The sequence below is a fragment of the Mustelus asterias genome, chromosome 14, assembly GCF_964213995.1.
Source record: "Mustelus asterias chromosome 14, sMusAst1.hap1.1, whole genome shotgun sequence".
Taxonomy (NCBI): domain Eukaryota; kingdom Metazoa; phylum Chordata; class Chondrichthyes; order Carcharhiniformes; family Triakidae; genus Mustelus; species Mustelus asterias.
The window spans coordinates 7,992,292-8,011,509 of NC_135814.1; the positions used below are offsets into that span (position 1 = coordinate 7,992,292).

A 19,218-nucleotide genomic window follows, 5' to 3' on the forward strand; every position below is an offset into this window, starting at 1 on the left:
GAGATTGCGTGAAAGAGAGAGAGAGGGCGCGAAAGCGAGAGAGAGGGCGCGAAAGCGAGAGAGAGGGCGCGAAAGAGAGAGAGAGGGCGCGAAAGAGAGAGAGAGGGCGGGAAAGAGAGAGAGAGGGCGCGAAAGAGAGAGAGAGGGCGCGAAAGCGAGAGAGAGGGCGCGAAAGCAAGAGAGAGGGCGCGCGCAACAGAGAAAGTCACCTGTTCGTCAGTAGTGGGGAGCTGACGTAAACCCTGCTCGGGTTAGCCACTCCTGTGTGGCCCGGGGGGTGCACAGAGCGAGGGGGGGGGGGCCCACGGGGCGAGGGGGCGTGCCCCCCACGGAGTGAGGGGGGGCCCCACGGGGCGAGGGGGCACCCCCATGGGGGGGAAGGGGGGCCCGCCATGGGGCGAGGGGGCGACCCACGAGGCAACGGGGGGGGGAGGACTGGGGGGGGAGGATGGGGGGGGAGGACGGGGGGGAGGAGGACGGGGGGATCACGGGGGAGGGGGGAGGACAGGGAGGGGGAGGACGGGGAGGGGGAGGACGGGGAGGGCGAGGAGGACGGGAGGGGGAGGACGGGGGGGGGGGAGGACGGGGGGGGAGGACGGGGGGGGGGAGGACGGGGGGGGAGGACGGGGGGGGAGGACGGGGGGGGGAGGACGGGGGGGAGGACGGGGGGGGAGGACGGGGAGAGGGGGGGGAGAGGACGGGGGGAGGACGGGGGGAGGACGGGGGGGGGGGAGGACGGGGGGGAGGACGGGGGGGAGGACGGGGGGAGGACGGGGGGAGGGGAGGACGGGGGGAAGGGAGGACGGGGGGAGGGGAGGACGGGGGGGGGAGGACGGGGGGAGGAGGACGGGGGGGGAGGACGTGGGGGGGGCGGGGACGACTTGGGGGAGGACGGGGAGGTGGACGGGGGGGGGGAGGACGGGGGGGAAGGATGGGGGGGGAGGACGGGGGGGGAGGACGGGGGGGGGAGGACGGGGGGGGGAGGACGGGGGGGGAGGACGGGGGGGGAGGACGGGGGGGGAGGACGGGGGGGGTGGACGGGGGGGGTGGACGGGGGGGGAGGACGGGGGGGGGGGGCGGTGGACGGGGGGGGGAGGACGGGGGGGGGAGGACGGGGGGGGAGGACGGGGGGGGGAGGACGGGGGGGGGGGAGGACGGGGGGGGGAGGACGGGGGGGGGAGGACGGGGGGGGAGGACGGGGGGGGAGGACGGTGGGGGAGGACGGGGTGGAGGACGGGGGGTGAGGACGGGGGGGGGGAGGACGAGGGGGGAGGACGGGGGGGAGGACGGGGGAGGAGGACGGGGGGGAGGACGGGGGGGAGGACGGGGGGGGAGGACGGGGGGAGGACAGGGGTGGGGGAGGACGAGTGGGGGGAGGACGAGTGGGGGAGGACAGGTGGGGGAGGACAGGGGGGAAGGACGGGGGGGAAGGACGGGGGGGGGAGGACGGGGGGGTGGACGGGGGGGGGTGGACGGGGGGGGAGGACGGGGGGGGAGGACGGGGGGGGTGGACGGGGGGGGAGGACGGGGGGGGAGGACGGGGGGGAGGACGGGGGGGAGGACGGGGGGGAGGACGGGGGGGAGGACGGGGGGGAGGACGGGGGGGAGGACGGGGGGGGAGGACGGGGGGGCGAGGACGAGGGGGGAGGACGGGGGGGAGGACGGGGGAGGTGGACGGGGGGGAGGACAGGGGGTGGACGGGGGGGAGGACGGGGGGGGAGGACGAGTGGGGGGAGGACAAGTGGGGGGAGGACGAGTGGGGGAGGATGGGTGGGGGAGGACGGGTGGGGGTGGACAGGGGGAAGAACGGGGGGGAGGACGGGGGGTGGGGGAGGACGGGGGGAGGACGGGGGGAGACGACGGGGGGGGACGACGGTGGCGGGGGGGAACGGGGGGCGACGACGGGGGGGGCACGACGGGGTGGGCACGACGGGGGGGGCACGACGGGGGGGGTATGACGGGGGGGCACGACGGGGGGGACGACGGGGGGGGCACGACGGGGGGGCACCATGGGGGGGACCACGATGGGGGGGGTTGGCGGGACAACAGGGGGGACGATGGGGGGGGACGACGGGGGGGACGACAGGGGGGACGACGGGGGGGGACTATGGGGGGTGGGATGACGGGGCACGACAGGGGGGGCACGCCGTGGGGGGCACGACGTGGGGGGCACGATGGGGGGCACGACGGGGGGGCATGAAGGGGGGGCATGACGGGGGGACACGACGGAGGGGCATGACGGGGGCACGATGGAGGGGCACGACGGGGGGGCACGACGGGGGGGCACAACGGGGGGTCACAACAGGGGGACGACGGCGGGACGACGGGGGACGACGGGGGGACGACGGGGGGACGACGGGGGGACGACGGGGGGGGACGGGGGTGGACGACGGGGGAGGGGGAGAACTGGGGAGGGGGAGAATGGGGGAGGGGGAGAACAGGGGAGGGGGATAAGTGGGGAGGGGGGAGAATGGGGAAGGGGGAGAACGGGGGTGGGGGGAGAACAGGGGGAGGGGGAGAACGGGGGGAGGGGGGAGAACAGGGGAGGGTGGAGAACGGGGGATGGGAGAACGGGGGGAGGGGGGGAACGGGGCGAGGGGGGGGAATGGGGCGAGGGGGGGAACGGGGTGAGGGGGGAACGGGGGGAGGGGGGAGAATGGGGGAGGGGGGAGAACGGGGGGGCGATGGAGAATGGGGGGACGGGGGAACGGGGAGAATGGGGGGACGGGGAGAATGGGGGAACGGGGGTGAATGGGGGGACGGGGGTGAATGGGGGGACGGGAGTGAATGGGGGGACGGGGAGAATGGGGGGACGGGGGTGAATGGGGGACAGGGGTGAATGGGGGGATGTGGGTGAATGGGGGAGGGGGAGAATGGGGTGAGAATGGGGGAGAATGGGGGAGGGGAGAGCGGGGGAAGGGGGGAGAACGGGGGAAGGGGAGAACGGGGGAAGGGGAGAACGGGGGAAGGGGAGAACGGGGGAAGGGGAGAACGGGGGGGAGGGGGGAGAACGGGGGGGAGGGGGGAGAACGGGGGGAGGGGGAGAACGGGGGGAGGGGGAGAACGGGGGGAGGGGGAGAACGGGGGGAGGGGGAGAACGGGGGGAGGGGGAGAACAGGGGGAGAACGGGGGGAGGGAGGAGAACGGGGGGAGGGGGAGAACGGGGGGAGGGGGGAGAACGGGGAGAACAGGGGAATGGGGGACGGGGAGAATGGGAGGAGGGGGAGAATGGGGGACGGGGAGAATGGGAGGAGGGGCGAGAACGGGGGAGGGGGAGAACGGGGGAGGGGGGAGAATGGGGGACGGGGAGAATGGGGGGAGGGGGAGGATGGGGGAGGGGGAGAATGGGGGGAGGGGGAGAATGGGGGGAGGGGGAGAATGGGGGGAGGGGGAGAATGGGGGGACGGGGGAGAATGGGGGGAACGGGGGAGAATGGGGGGACGGGGAAGAATGGGGGGACGGGGAAGAATGGGGGGGCGGGGAGAATGGGGGGATGGGGAGAATGAGGGAGGGGGAGAATGGGGGGAGGGGGAGAATGGGGGAGGGGTGAAGATGGGAATGAGAGTGAAAGGGGAGAGAAAGGGTGAGTGAAGAACAAATTGCAGAGAAACATGCGGGAGGGGAAGGATCGCAGGATAGAGAGAAAGGATAGCGGGTGAGAGAGGAGAGATAGTAAAGGGGGAGAGAGAGAGAGAGAGGATGGGGTGATGGAAACAGGAGCTGAGAAAGGAGAGAGGGTTAGAATGAGGGAGAGGGGGAGAAGGGCCAGTTTGCAGGGCAGAGGGGAGTTTCCGCTGTTGGGTTTTGCGGGTGAAGTTTACTCACGCAGTGAACAGCTCCAGGCTCCTGGCTCCTGGCAGCTCCCCGCTGCGTGGCCGGGAGTGCGGGGCTGGAGTGGCCGCGACCCCTGGGGACAAGCTCCTGATCTCAGAGCCAGGATCAAGCAGCAGCCTGTCCGTCCCAGCGCCAGGGGCAGAGACAGAGAGAGAGGTTTGTGCCGAGAGCTCATTGATATTTGACTTTGTTCCCAGCAGGTGGAGAATGAGGTGAGATTATTGAACCCGGATAGTGAGCAGGATGTGAATGCGTGGCTATTCTCTCCCAGCGGAAAACAAACTCAACCACAAACTTTGAGTCAACTGCTTTCCCAGCTGGGGGCAGTATTAACTCACCAAAAACCCAGGACCTGAGCTGCAGGGTTTAGGGAACTCTGAATGAATTAAAAAGACATGACTTTACAAATATACATTTCTACAAGTTTACTGCACTTTTAACCAGTGTGAATTTAATCTTGAGAAATATTATGGATTTTTTCCCACTGAACCGAACTTTCCTTGGTCTTATCTTCAGTGAATTCTTAACAGCAACGATCAAGCCCATGTCCCCTTCATTTATAAAAAAAACATATTTATATTTCAATGTATGTATCGTTTCTGTTACAGTTTATTTATTAGTGTCACAAGTAGCTTACATTGACACTGCAATGAAGTTACTGTGAAAATCCCCTCGTCGCCACACTCTGGTGGTGCCTGTTCGGATACACTGAGGGAGAATTTAGCACAGCCAATGCACCTAACCCGCACATCTTTCAGACTGTGGGAGCAAAGCAGAACACCCAAAGGAAACCCATACTGATACGGGGAGAACGTGCAGACTCTGCACAGACAGTGACCCAAGTCAGGAATCAAACACAGGTCCTTGGTGCTGTGAGGCAGCAGTGCTAACCACTGTGCCACTGTGTCGATGTGATTATTAGAGAACAGTGCTCTGGACTGGAGAGAATTTAATTCAAATGTGTCCTGGGTGAACACAGACCAGGGGTGTTGACCTCACATACAATTATAGAATCCTTACAGTGCAGAAGGGGGCCATTCGGCCCATCAAGCCTGCATTGACTCTCTGACGGGGCATCTTACTCAGGCCTTATCCCGGTAACCTCATGTATTTACCCTGCTAATCCCCCCTACCCTACATATCTTTGAACACTAAGGGCAGCATTTTCCCGTCCCGCCCGCCACGGGAATCATCGCAGGCGGGCCACAGACCATGCTGAGGTCTGTTGACCTTGGGCGGGATTTTCCGACTGAGCGCGGCCAAAAAATCCCACCCTGAAGGGCAAATTTAGCATGGCCAATCCACCTAACGCTGCACATCTTTGGACTGTGAAAGGAAACTGGAGCACCCGGAGGAAACCCACGCAGACACGGGGAGAATGTGCGAACTCCATATAGCCGGTCACCCAAGGCCGGAATTGAACCCGGGTCCCTGGCTTTATGAAGCAGCACTGCTAACCACTGTGTCACCGTGTCGCCCACATAGGTCAGAATTGTTTTGTAACGATGCCAGCGGGCATGTTCTACAATGTGTCCACCCACCACTGGATAACCACCATCAGTAACAGGGTGAAAATCCTCCCTCAGTGCTTGGAGCAATGAGTCAAGATTGATTTCCATTTGGACAGCGTGAGATCCCGGCAGAGATATCAGAATTTTACTTGTATTTGTTTAGCATTAACTGAAGGAAAGCTTCACCCACTTTCAGGGTGTGTGCAGCCAGTGAGAGTGTAACCATTGTCAAGGAGTCAACTGCTCATCTCAACCAAAAGGGCGTGAATCCCAGAATTGTGGAATAAAATTGAATAAAGTTAAGAAAACAAAATTAATAAATCAAAATGAAATTATAATAATATTTATTGAAGTCATCATTAGCATTAGCGAGCTAAGAATTATACCAACAAGCAATTTATGATAATTAGCCAGCCTCTCAATGCGGTCTACTTAGATTTGCTAGAAGTCTCATATAATAAGCTATAGATCTGTCCTCTGCAGATATTGCACCTTTCATAGAATTACAGAATCCCTACAGTACAGAAGGAGGCCATTTGGCCCATTGAGTTTGTACTGATCGCAATCCCACCCAGGCCCTATTCCTGTAACCCTCATTTACCCTGCTAGTCCCCCTGACACTAACGAGCAATTTTGCATGGCCAATCAACCTAACCCGCACATAAGAACATAAGAACATAAGAAATAGGAGCAGGAGTAGGCCACCTAGCCCCTCGAGCCTGCCCCGCCATTCAATAAGGTCATGGCTGATCTGATAGTGGTTTAGTTCCACTTACCCGCCCACTCCCCATAACCCTTAATTCCCTTATTGATCAGAAATCTATCTACCTGTGGCTTAAACATATTTAACGAGGTAGCCTCCACTGCTTCAATGGGCAGAGAATTCCAGAGATTCACTACCCTCTGAGAGAAGAAGTTCCTCCTCAACTCTGTCCTAAACTGACTCCCCCTTATTTTGAGGCTGTGTCCTCTAGTTCTTGTTTCCTTTCTAAGTGTAAAGAATCTCTCTGCCTCTACCCTGTTGAGCCCCTTCATTATCTTATATGTCTCTATAAGATCTCCCCTCAGCCTTCTAAACTCCAACAAGTACAGGCCCAATCTACTCAATCTCTCCTCATAAGCTAACCCCCTCATCTCCAGTATCAACCTGGTGAACCTTCTCTGTACTCCCTCCAAGGTCAACACATCCTTCCGCAACTAAGGGGACATCTTTGATCTGTGAGAGGGAATTGGAGCATCCCCATGCAGACACGGGGAGAACATGCAAACTCCACACAGACATTGACCCAAGGCTGGAATTGAACTGGATCCATGGGGCAGCAGTGCTAACCACTGTGCCACCATGCCGCCTTTCCTAACTAAATAAAAGTATGGAGGACAATAAAAACAGGAAATGCTGGATAAACTCAGCAAGTCTATGGGAGAGAAAAAGAGCTCTGGTGAAGAGTCGTGGGGACTCAAAACCTTAACTGTTTCTATCTCCACAGATGCTGCTGTGTTTATCCAGCGTTTTCTGTTTTTGTTTCTGATTTTCAACATCAGCAGTATTTTGCTTTTATCACGGGGGACTACAGTTCCCTGGTGCATTCTCCCTGGAAATGCCTTGACCAATCAGAGCTGACTTGTCAACCAATCAGCACTTCCTTCTCATGCGATATAAATTGTTGCTTCCTCTGAAATTAGGTATTCTTGCATTCAGTCCTGATGAGTGCAAGATGAAAAGATTTGACAACATGTCTCTTTTTCAGCAATATTAAAGGAACATTAAGATTTTTATTTTTTTAACTGAAACTTGTGAAACCAGCTAAACATCAACGACCCACACTCTGTTTATCATTAAGGGTAAAAATGCCTCTTCTAATCTCTACTGTCAGGAATTTTGATATTTTGTGTATTTTTGTGATGCCATAAGCCCGTCTTTGTTTTTTTAAAATCTGTACCATCTTTATACTTCAGTTAAAATGTAACCATTTGTGAGGTGGGCCAGCGTCTTGAGTTCAGAACTGAGTGGTGGGACCATGGAGTGCGGAGGGCATCGGATGAAGACTTCTGACTGCACATTTCTAACTGAAGATTTCTGAATTAAGATTTCTGACTGAAGAGTTTTGACTGAAGATTTCCAAATGAAGATTTCTAAATGAAGATTTCTGACTGAAGATTTCTGACTGGAGATTTCTAAATGAAGATTTCTGACAGCTACAACAGTCAATAACCAACACTTCAAGAACATTCTTTCAACTTTTAGTTGGACTCTAACTTTTCTTACTTCTGAGGTCTCTCGTGTCTTTTTTTTCGGGTTGAGTAACTAATATATTTATTCATTCTTTGTCTCTCAAGAATAACTGGTTTGATTGGCTTCTTGTGAAATACATTTGGATTAGAAAAGACATTTACAGGCAAACGATATTAAAAAAAACCTTTGTGCGACAAACTGAGGGGGTTGAATAAAGTGGAGCCAGTGCACTCCATCTCACCTGATAGTAATAATGTGCAAAGAACTCTAATCCCTTACCATGCAGGATTTTCCTTTCATAAAGCCTTGTTGACTCTACCTAAACATATTGTGATTTTATAAGTGCCACGTCCATTATAATAGATTCTAGCATTTCCATATTAGTGATATCAGGCAATCTGACCTATAATCCCCAATTTTCTGTCTTCCTTCTCTCTTGAGTAGTGGTACAATACTTTCTATTTGCTATTGTGTACGATTCTGGTCGCCACACTACCAGAAGGATGTCGATGCTTTGGAGAGGGTACAGAAGAGGTTTGCAAGGATGTTGCCTGGTCTGGAGGGTATGCAGAGAGGTTGGATAAACTCGGTTTGTTCTCACTGGAACGATGGAGGTTGAGGGGTGGCCTGATAGAGGTTTACAAGATTATGAGGGGCATGGACAGAGTGGATAGTCAGATGCTCTTTCCTAGGGTAGAAAAGTCAACTACGAGGAGACGTAGGCTCAAGGTGCATGGAGAAAAGTTTAGAGGAGATGTGCAAGGCAAGATTTTTACACAGAGGGTGGTGAATGTCTGGAACGCGCTGCCCAGGGAGCAGGTACGATAATGGCATTTAAGGGGCAACTAGACGAATACATGAATAGGAAAGGAATGGAAGGATACGGGCTCCGGAAGTGCATACGGTTTTAGTTTAGGCAGGCATCATGATCAGCGCAGGCTTGGAGGGCCGAAGGGCCTGTTCCTGTGCTGTACTGTTCTGTCCAATCCTCTGGAAGCATTGCAGAATCTGGGGAATTCTGAAGGATCAAAACCAATGCGTCCTCCTCTCCACAGGCACTTAATTTAAAAATCTAAAATGTAGGCCATCAAGTTCAGAGATTTGTTGACTTATAGGGCCCGATTTTACCAAAACTTTGCGCCTGTTAAATCGCGGTAAAGTTGGGCGTTGGGCCTATACCGCGATCTGCACCCGATTCCAAGCAGATCGCGGCTTTACCGGCACCCGATTCGCGCCTGAATCGGGCAGCCCGACGATTTAAATGCATTTGCATGCATTTAAATCGACTGAATGAACCGTGCGCCCAACTCTACCGCCAAATCCCACTTTACCGTCTTCTGGCCCGATCCGCGTCCGCGCTCTAATCGACCTGCCGAATAAAAATCCAAAGTCGCCGCTGCAACCTCCGAAGAGCAGGACCAGAGACTGCAACGGCTCTCTGACCCAGCTCCTCCTCTGGGGGGGGGGGGGGGGTGACGTATCATCTTCTGGGGGGGGGGGGGGGGGGGCGGTGGGAGGGGAGGGGGTGTGACTGATCATCCCCTGGGGGGGGGGAGGGTGGGAGGAGAGGGGGTGTGACATATTTTCGGGGGGGGGGGGGGGGTCCGCTGCCACTCTGCGGCCGATCGGTGGGGAGGGAGGGGGCAGGGGGTTCCGCGGAACGCTGAGGTGAATAATGACAGTCGTGGTGTTTGAAGTATGCGGCTACTCTGTAGAGGAGGAATTCGTTCCTCCGGTAGGGAGGAGGGATCAGTCGCAGAGTGGCAGCGGAAACCCCTGCCCCCTCCCTCCCCACCGATCGGCCACAGAGTGGCAGCGGTCATCCCCCCCAGAGGATGATATGTCACATCCCCTGACCTCCCACCCTCCCACCCCCCCCCAGGGGATGATTGGTCACACCCTCCCCCCCACAGCCCCCCCCCCCCCCCAGAGGATGATCGGCCACACCCCCTCTCCTCCCACTCCCCCTCCCGCCCCCCCAGATGATCTGGGTCAGGGAGCCGCTCTCTCTGCTTTTTTCTTTCGCGCCCGGGCGCGCTGCTTCTGATTTTTTCCGAACTGCGCAAGCGCAGTTCAGAGCTCCGATCGGTCCGGCAGCGCTAAGCCCCGCCCACTGCGCGGATCGGACCGGAGCCGGCAAAAAGCGTATGGGCGCGCTGGAAAGAGGATTCCGGGCTCGGGTCTATTTGACGCCCAGATTCGGCACTCAGGCTCAAAATGGTAAAATCGGGCCCATGGTCTCATTATCTTCTCCAGCCCTTTTAATTAACTAAATCGACCCTTAGCTTGTTCGGCATGTTCCTTGTGACTCCTTCCGTGTCCCTGCCACGAAGAGATCCACGTTTACTCTCGCTAATCCCTTGCTTTTTACATACTTCTAAATTCTCCTACAATCTACTTTCATATCTCTTGCTGGCTTCTCTAATGCTCTACTCTCTCCTCTCTTTATCAATTTTTGATTACAGTTTGCTGATTTTTAAAAACCTTCCAGCCCTTAGACTTACCGCTTGTTATACAGTTTAAAAAGGATGCAGGTTGCTTTAAGAGCTGCTCACATGATTCAGTGGTGACGTCATTTGGGTGTGCACTTATGCCGCTGTTTTATCTTCAATTTTGCACTTGATGCAGGGAGAGAGCAGCTCTTCAATAAAATGTGTTGTGTGTGTGTTTGAATCCGTGTGCAAACAATGTTCTTTATCTTTCTGCTAAAACCCACAACTCCTAACACAGTTCGGATGTTACACTATTTATTTTGGCAACCTTACATGCTTCATTTTTTAAAAATCTAATAATATCCTTAACATGTCTGGTTAGCCATGGCTGTAGTAGCTTTCCAGTACAGTTTTTTTTTAATTTCTCAAGGGAAAACATGCCCGTTAAGAATCATGGTGCCACGAAGGACAGGAAAGCTCCATCGGACCTATCAGGATACCTGCGACACTGTCCAATCTGACCTGTGTGCTGTTCAAAGTATTTTTGCTGGTTTGCAAGCTCGTTGAATGCTTGGTTGGCAGATTGGAGATGATGGTTCCAGCAGTGTTATTCAATGTGTTTTCATTGAATGTTCAATCCGGTCTTGACTGTGACAGGCAACACAGTCAGTGAGTTAGAACGCTCCTAGTATGGTGCTCAGCTCTCAATTAACACAGCTCCCAAATAAAGACAGAGGATTATATACGTAGGGAGCTTATGCTTCAGTTGTACAGGGCATCAGTGAGACCACATCTGGTGTATTGTGACGATGCTGTGCCTTTAAGAAATGTATTTGTGTCACGTTTCTTGTGAAGGAGATGTTAAGATTCGACTCTGCTAACCGGTGCCGCTTTGCCTGCTCCAAGCAGCCCACATGCTGAGTATGCAGAAGACTAATTCCTCCTAATTATTGGGGTGATTGTTTTAATCTGAGTTAATGCAGTTTTGTTATTTTTAGGGTTGTCCTCAGGGGTTCCGGAGTAGAGCTTAATTAAGCTGCTTGACAAGAAGGGTCATGCTAATGGATGGAGCTAGGCTGACAGAGAGACAAGCCGGCAGTTGCTGTTTGAGTTTGAAAGGAGTAGCTTTCTCTCTCTCGTTCTCTTTGGAAATTGAAGTCTTGGACCTCGGAGAAAATAGATATCTCTCTCCAGAGGTCTGCAAAAGGCAAGAGGGGTTTTTTCCCTCTCTCTTTCTCTGGAGCTGTGCTGTTTGAAGACAGATCTTTCTCTGGAGGCTGCTCTCTGAGAGTCAGAAAACAGGTGTCTTTCTGTACCTTCGACCAGAGGTGTTAGAAGACTGGAAGACTAGCAACCCAGGTAAGTCTGTGTGTTTTTGCCAACCAATTTTGAAGAGAGGTTTACGTCTATGGGGAGTATTGCTTAAATTGGAACTAATAGAGATAGCTGGCAGTTAAGAATTATACCTTGTCATGCTTAAGTATTTCAAGAGGCAGAAGTTATGCTAATTCTTTTTGTTATAGTTAAACTGTATTGTTAAATAAAGTTTGTTTGAATATAAGCTTCTTAGTGGATCAATATAATCACACCTGGAGTGAAACACCCTTGCTCACACTAATGCCAAAATCTAAAATAGTTAGGGTCCAGGCTAACTTCATAAATACCTTGGAGTTTCTGATCTGGTCCTTAACAGTATATTATTGGTCTCTTTATTTAGGCATGGTGGCTCAGTGGTTAGCACTGCTGCCTCACAGCGCCAGGGACCCGGGTTCGATTCCCGGCTTGGGTCACTGTCTGTGCGGAGTCTGCACATTCTCCCCGTGTCTGCGTGGGTTTCCTCCGGGTGGTGCGGTTTCCTCCCACAGTCTGAAAGATGTGCCGGTTAGGTGCAGTGACCCGAACAGGCGCCAAAGTGTGACGACTAGGGGAACTTCACAGTAACTTCATTGCAGTGTTAATGTAAGCCTTACTTACATGTGACTGATAAATAAATGCATTAGAAGCAGTTATGAAAAGGTTTACTAGACTAATACCAGGAATTGGCAGATTGTCTTCCGAACAGTTTGGAGAGGTTAGATTTCTATCCACTAAAATTTAGAAGAGTTAGAGGCAACTTGATCAAAACCTTTAAGATCCTGATGGGTATTGACAGGGTGGATGTGGAGAGGATGTTTTCATTTGTTGGTAAACCTAGAACTGTTTAACCATAAGGTGTCGCTCATTTAAGATGGAGATGAGGAGAATTCTTTTCTCTGAGGGTCATGAGTCTCTGGAACTCTCTTCCTCAAAAAGCAATGGAAGCAGAGTCTTTGAATATTTTTAAGTCAAAGTTAGATAGATTCTTGATTAACAAGGGGGTGAAAGGTTATCGGGGGCAAGCGGGAATGTGGGATTGAGGTCACAATCAGATCAGCCATGGGCGGCAGGGTGGCACAGTGGTTAGCACCACTGCCTCATAGCTGCAGGGACCCAGGTTCAATTCCAGCCTCGTGTCACTGTCTGTGTGGAGTTTGCACGTTCTCCCCGTGTCTGCGTGGGTTTCCTCCGGGCACTCCAGTTTCCTTTCACAGTCCAACGATGTGCAGGTTAGGTGGATTGGCCATGCTACATTGCTCCTTCGTGTCCCAAGATGTGTAGGTTAGATGGATTGGCCATAGGAAATGTGTAGGGTTATGGGAATAAGGCGAGGGAGAAGGCCTGGGCAAGATACTCTGTCAGAGAGTCAGTGTAGACTCGATGGGCTGAATGGCCTCCTTCTGCGCTGCGGGAATTCTATGATTCTATGATCTTATTGAATGGTGGAGCAGACTTGAGGGTCTGAGTTGCTTACTCCTGCTCCTAACTCCTGTTCTCCTCAAACCAGTAAAGGGGCAATAAATACAGGAACAGCTCTCAAGTATTTTGCAGAATGCTTTTGTTTTATTGTTCACTACAGTTACTTCTTAGTACAAGTGGGTCCGATAGTTGGCGATCTCTCCATCGCTTAGTGCTGGATTCGGCGGATGGACTGCATCTGGTTGGTATGGGCCTGGGTGCTGTACTCGTTGTAGTTCTTGAACTCACCGTTGTGCCTGTCTCTCTCAAAGATGTACTGGTAGCCCCTGTATCCTGGGTACTGGTAGCCAACCCACCTGTAACAACAACAGTGTGCGTTTATATAGAGCCTGTGATGCCATGACACAACATCAAGTCATTCCGCATAAGTGTCAACAAATTAACAAGTTTGGCACTAAGCCGTGTGAGAGAATGTTGCAGCAGGTCAAAGTAGGATTTGAGAAGCGTGCTCACAAAGAGGGCAGAGAGGCGGAGGGATTTAGTTTAAAACATTTCAGAGCTTAGGGACTAAGTAGCTGAAGGCTAGGCCCGCCAATGGTGGAGTGATGGAAATCAGACTGTGCATGTGACCAGAATTGCAGGGGCACAGGGTTCTCGGAGAATTGAAATTCTGGGCATGGATACAGAGACAGGGAGGGACGCAGTGGTGTAAAAATTTAATCGGAAAATGCACCATGAATACATCACAGCCTCTGCTACTCTAACAGGGCATGGGCGGCACAGTGGGTTAGCACTGCTGCCTCACAGCGCCAGGGGCTCGGGTTCGATTCCCGGCTTGCGTCACTGTCTGGAGTCTGCACGTTCTCCTCATCTCTGTGTGGGTTTCCTCCGGGTACTCCGGTTTCCTCCCACAGTCCAAAATACGTGCTGGTTAGATGCATTGGCCATGCTAAATTCTCCCTCAGTGAACCCGAACAGGTGCCAGAGTGTGGCGACTAGGGGATTTTCGCAGTAACTTCATTGCAGTGTTAATGTCAACCTACTTATGACACTAATAAATAAATTTTAAAACGCCTTTTCCCTAGGCCCTCTGAGCTAATTCCTTTTCTCATGTTTCTCCACCTTTGTACAATCGACACATTACTGAGTTGCACCAAGGCCTCAGAATTGTGGGGACTCTTGGCCACTGGGACAAGGGACTAACCCATTGCAGAAGACAAAGTGAACACTGTTGTGGGTGATAAGCCCCCAGGTTGCTCCATCCCATTCACTTTGCACTTTTGCCTCAGACTGATTTGCCCAACGCACGATACCTGATGTCAAACGCCTGGCCAAGGTGGTGTGTTTTCCCTCAGGCAGTGGGGAGGAGAGCGTGGCTGCATGTAACTGTGCGGAAGAACATCACTGCTAGCATATCCACTGGGTTACTTACGCTCCAGAGTTCACCTTGATGGAAGCAACCTCCTTGTTACACCAGCCCATGGCCTGCAGGGAGGGGTAGTCATCGCACAACTCAAACTTACGGCCCTGGAAGTTCTCATTTTCGTAAAGGGTGACCTTGCTGTCACTGTGGTTCTGGGAAGAGGGAGAAAGAGTCAAAGTGGCTGCATTGCAAATATACAACAACAGCTCAAGTCTCCAGAAGGACACCGACTGCAAGGTGCTAACGTCAGGCATTCCCATATGGAATCACATTCCCATCTGAATCCTGAATACAACATATTGCAGATCATGTATATTCGTACATGTAACATATTCCAGAGCAATTGTTACATGTGACATATTCCAGACTTGGCTTGCATCTGCTACTCTCCACCCTATGTGCTTACGTACAGTGACATAGTGGTTAGCACTGCTGTCTCACAGCTCCAAGGACCCAGGTTCAATTCCTGGCTTGGGTCACTGTCGGTGTGGAGTCTGCACATTCTCCCCATGTCTGCATGGGTTTCCTCCGGTTTCCTCCCACGGTCTGAAAGACGTGCTGATTAAGTGCATTGGCCGTACTAAATTCTCCCTCAGTGTACCCAAATAGGTGCCAGAGTGTGGCGACTAGGGGATTTTCATAGTAACTTAATTGCAGTGTTAATGTAAACCTACTTGTGACACTAATGAATAAATTTAAAAAACTTTTAAAATTACATGTAGCTCATCCCAGGCCATGTACTCTCTTGCATGCTCAGACCCATGTATTCGCTCACATGTAAGACATTTCAATCTGTGTCTCCCATTTCTGTGTGTAACACCCTCCAGTCCATGTACTGTTCTCTCTGTAAAACACCAAAGTCTATCGCCCCTGTGTGTAACCCTCTCTAATCTGAGTCTTCTCCTCCCTGTGGGATGGTGATGTGGGAGGAATATGCTTTATGCACTAAATAATCAATAGTTTAATCCTTTATGAAGATGCTTGGAATTAGTTTGATCGCATGTAGAGCACAATCCCTTACCTTGATTTCTTTTTGGTATTTAAAGGTTTAGAATTACAGAACTGGTCTAGACGTTGAGAGAAAGAGTCAAAGAGGGACTTACTGCACATTTGATTGGGCGGAAAGAAAGCAGGTGCTCTGTTCTGTAGCCGCTGTTGCCACTCCATGCGTCCCAGTGTGGGTAGTCACCCTTCTCCAGAATGAACTGCTGTCCCTGGAACTCTGGATACTCATAACCCACCCATCTGCAGGTGAGAGAGGGAGAGAAGACATTCAGTGATTTCCCCAGCAACAGGCAACCTCTCCTGGCTCTGATACAACCTAGCCTCCAGCTAGGTACAGCTTTCCCACTGTCCCCCACCTCCAATATTTTCCCCACCTCTGCCAACTCAAGTTAGGACACACTTCCATAGGCGTGACATTCATTCCGAAATCACCACCGGGGAAAGTCCTTCATTCTTGAGTTTTGACAGTGTGTTTCAGCAGGCTATTCCACCACGTGGGGCATTACGGCCAGATTCAAAGCTGACATCTGTGTCACACTTTGCAGCAGTTCACCAGAAGGCAGTCAGGCTCAGAGAACCTGAGCGATCCATCCCCTGTGCTCATCTCTGAGCTCTGCCTCCAGACAGTGTCAGTGTCGTTCCACTGTGCAAGTCAAACGCTTTGGTTCATGTGATGAATAAACTTGCAATTATGTAGCACCTTTCACAACCTCTGGACTTCCCAAAGGGCGGCACATGGGTGGCACAGTGGTTAGCACTGCTGCCTCACAGCGCCAGGAAGCCGGGTTCAATCCCGGCTTGGGTCACTGTCTGTGTGGAGTTTGCACATTCTCCCCGTGTCTGCGTGGGTTTCCTCCGGGTGCTCCGGTTTCCTTCCATGGTCCAAAGATGTGCGGGTTAGGTTGATTCACCATGCTAAATTGCCCCTTAGTGTCCCGGGATGTGATGGGTTAGAAGGATTAGCGAGGTTGTGGGATAGGGCCTGGGTGGGATTGCTGCCAGTGTAGACTCAATGGGTTGAATGGCCTCGTTCTGCACTGTAGGGATCATCCTCAAAATACCTTTGCAGTGTGGTCACTGCTGTATTGTAGGGGTACACAGCGATCAGTTAGCATATTGCAAACTCCCACAAACAGCAATGGGATAACCACCAGATAATCTGTTTTAACAATGATGGGGAGTTAATGATTAGTCAGGACACTCGGGAGAGCGGTGACTCACACTTTAAGAAAGTACTTTATTGATCAGTTATTAGATTGAGAACCGATGTAGGTTAGCGAGCACGGGGTGGGACATAGTGTAAGTTAGGATATATACAATAGAGTAATGGATGAGCCCAGGCATATGGAGGTTAAAATATGAGAGGTTGGTAAGGAATAGTCAAGTCTATAGGTAAGAACTGTATAAGACCATGAGAAATAGGAGCAAGAGAAGACCGTCAGCTTGTTCCGCTGCCATCCAATGTCAATCCCTTGAGTTTCACCAATACGTTTTCACTGTTTATATTATCTTAATTTCCTCATTCGATTTAGCACCCAGATTACCCTCTATTTCTTGTGTCTTTTATCGCAAAGACAGACACAAAATATCTGCTCAAGACCTCCATCATATTTTTATTCCCCATGATGTTTTCTCCTGTGCCTGGTTTCCTAAGGGACCAATTCTTACTTAAACTACTCTCTTTTTTATTTGCGAGGGACCAGGGAGGGGTGGGGGGAGGGGTGGGGGGCAGAGGTGGGGTTGGTGTTGGTGCTGGGTAAGGTGCTCTTTTGGAGAGTCAGTGCAGACTCGATGGGCCAAATGGCCTGCTTCCGCACTGTAGGGATTCAATGGATTCGAATGAATGAATCAGTAGGCCCCACCACCACTCGAAATCCAACATCAGCTCTCCGTTACTAACGGTGGAGGTCATTATTGGGAGGGGAGGGAAGAGGGGGGAGGGGGTGAGGGGGAAGGGGGGAAAGGTTGGAAGATTGGGAAGGAGCAGTGTAACGTTGGATACGTACGGTCCACATTCCACCTTGATGGATCGGATCTTGTTGAATCCCCGCTCAATGATGTTTGGACATTCCAGCATAAACTCGCAATGCTTTCCCTGGAAGTTTTGCTCTTCCCAGATGGTGATCTTCCACTGTCCTATGATATCCATTGGTTGGGTCGTCATCTTGAATTGTTGGTACTGCACCTTCTGTTACTGCAGGAAGATGAACCTATCATTAGCAGCGGAAACATAGAGCAACTCCCCAGTTATTGCCTCCATTCAATGCATTGCCCTGTGGCCTTTGGCTGTTTTGACTCTGTGCTCTGGAATCTCCTCCATCTCCCTCTCCTGGTGTGGAATTGAGCTATTCAGATATCAGGTTTGCTTCCAAACCAGTGACCTTCACCATCGAAAGGGGCAAGGGGCACAAGTTGACAGGGGCACCATTAATCTCCACGCTGCCCTCCAAGTCGCACACCATCCTGACTTGGGCATAGGTTGCTGAGTTAAAACCCTGTACCTCTGCCCCTAGTAGAACTAGGGAGATATCTTCACCACAGGACAGCAGCAACTCAAGAAGAAGGCCAACCACCATCTTCTCAGGGGCAAGTAGAGACAGGTAATAAATGCCAGCCTTGCCAGCAATGCCCCTATCCCAAGAATAAGTTAAAACAAAATTAGTTTAATCACCTTGGGTTAGCTGATGTCTCCTGAAGCAGGAGCTGGCTTCTTCAAACACTCTTGATTTGGAAAGGGTTAGGGTTCGTCGTCACTATCCAATTGATAACTCTGACCTTAAATTTCCCAGAAGGTTACAATGGGCCATTTGCCATAGCTTTGGCGAGAGACTGGCACAAACTACAGACAAATGGAGTCAGTGGTCATCGTCAACCATTTGAACCATTCATCTGGTGTGAGGTTCCACCAAGTCTCCTGTAACTAACTGTTTAGTGATATGGAACTTGAGTATCGCTGAATAAAGGGACATGTTGTCAAAGCTTTTTGTCTTGCAACTCCCCGTCATCTCGCCTGGAACAAACTCTATCCAAATAATCCAGGGGGTTACTTGGCTGTTTGGAGAATGTCACAGTGCAGTTTGATCCTATCCTTTTGCCATATTTATGCTCACGCGTGTGCACCTCAGAACGAAGGAGGTTAAGAGAGATCTGACAGAGGTGTAAAGAATTATGACAGATCTCGGTAAGTTAGACAAGGAGAAAGTGTTCCAATTAGCCAATGGTACTAGGATACATAGATTTAAGGTTGTGGGCAAGAGATACAGAGGGAGATGATTTATTGTCTCTTAGGCTGGAAGTTTACCACTCTGCCTGCCACGGGAATTGGAGCAGGCAAGGGACGGGCAACGGGAAGCTCCATTGAACTCAGGTGGGATTTTACAGTTTTGGGACAAGCGAGGCAATAAAATCCCACCCAGGTTATGGAGGGAAGGCAGGAAAATGGGGATGAGGAGCATATCAGCCACGATCGAATGGCAGAGCGGACTCGATGGGCCGAGTGGCCTAATTCTGCTCCGATATCTTATGAACTGATGAACTTATGAACATAGTGTCCAAAGCTGTGTTTGTTAGATGGATGAGAACCTGGGCAAGATACTCTGTCAGAGAGTGTGGGCAGTCTGGGTGGACCGAATGGCCTCCTTCTGCACTATCGGGATTCTATTCAATTCTGTGAGGAAGCTAGAAGCAGATTCAGCAGCAACTTTAAAAAAGAAAAGGAAAAAGAATCGCAAAGCGATGAGAAAAGATCAAGGGAGGTGTGATTAATTGGACAGTTCTTTCAGCGGAAAGGGGACTCGAACCCGACGTCTTGCGATTTAGTGGCAAACATGCTGCCAGTTGAACAATGCCCATAACTTACTGACCCACATCTTCCAGTCAAAACAACAGAGAAGCTCACAGCAAACCCAGAACAACTCCAGTCAGCTTAGATGCAGTTAAGCACAGAAACACGGAAACTGCTGTTCAGTTTCCAATGTTCCCTCATTCACTCCCAGAAAATATTTC

General features: G+C 52.3%; 1 protein-coding gene across 1 annotated transcript; it reads right to left on the bottom strand.

Annotated features, from left to right (window-relative positions):
* Positions 1-12,993: 12,993 nt before the first annotated feature.
* On the bottom strand, positions 12,994-17,377 carry LOC144503997 (beta-crystallin A2). Its single transcript, XM_078229146.1, has 4 exons — positions 17,220-17,377; positions 15,312-15,453; positions 14,218-14,360; positions 12,994-13,141 (listed from the first exon to the last, which is right to left on the bottom strand). Exons 1-4 carry the CDS (start codon positions 17,375-17,377, stop codon positions 12,994-12,996), a joined length of 591 nt encoding a protein of 196 aa, XP_078085272.1.
* Positions 17,378-19,218: the final 1,841 nt, after the last annotated feature.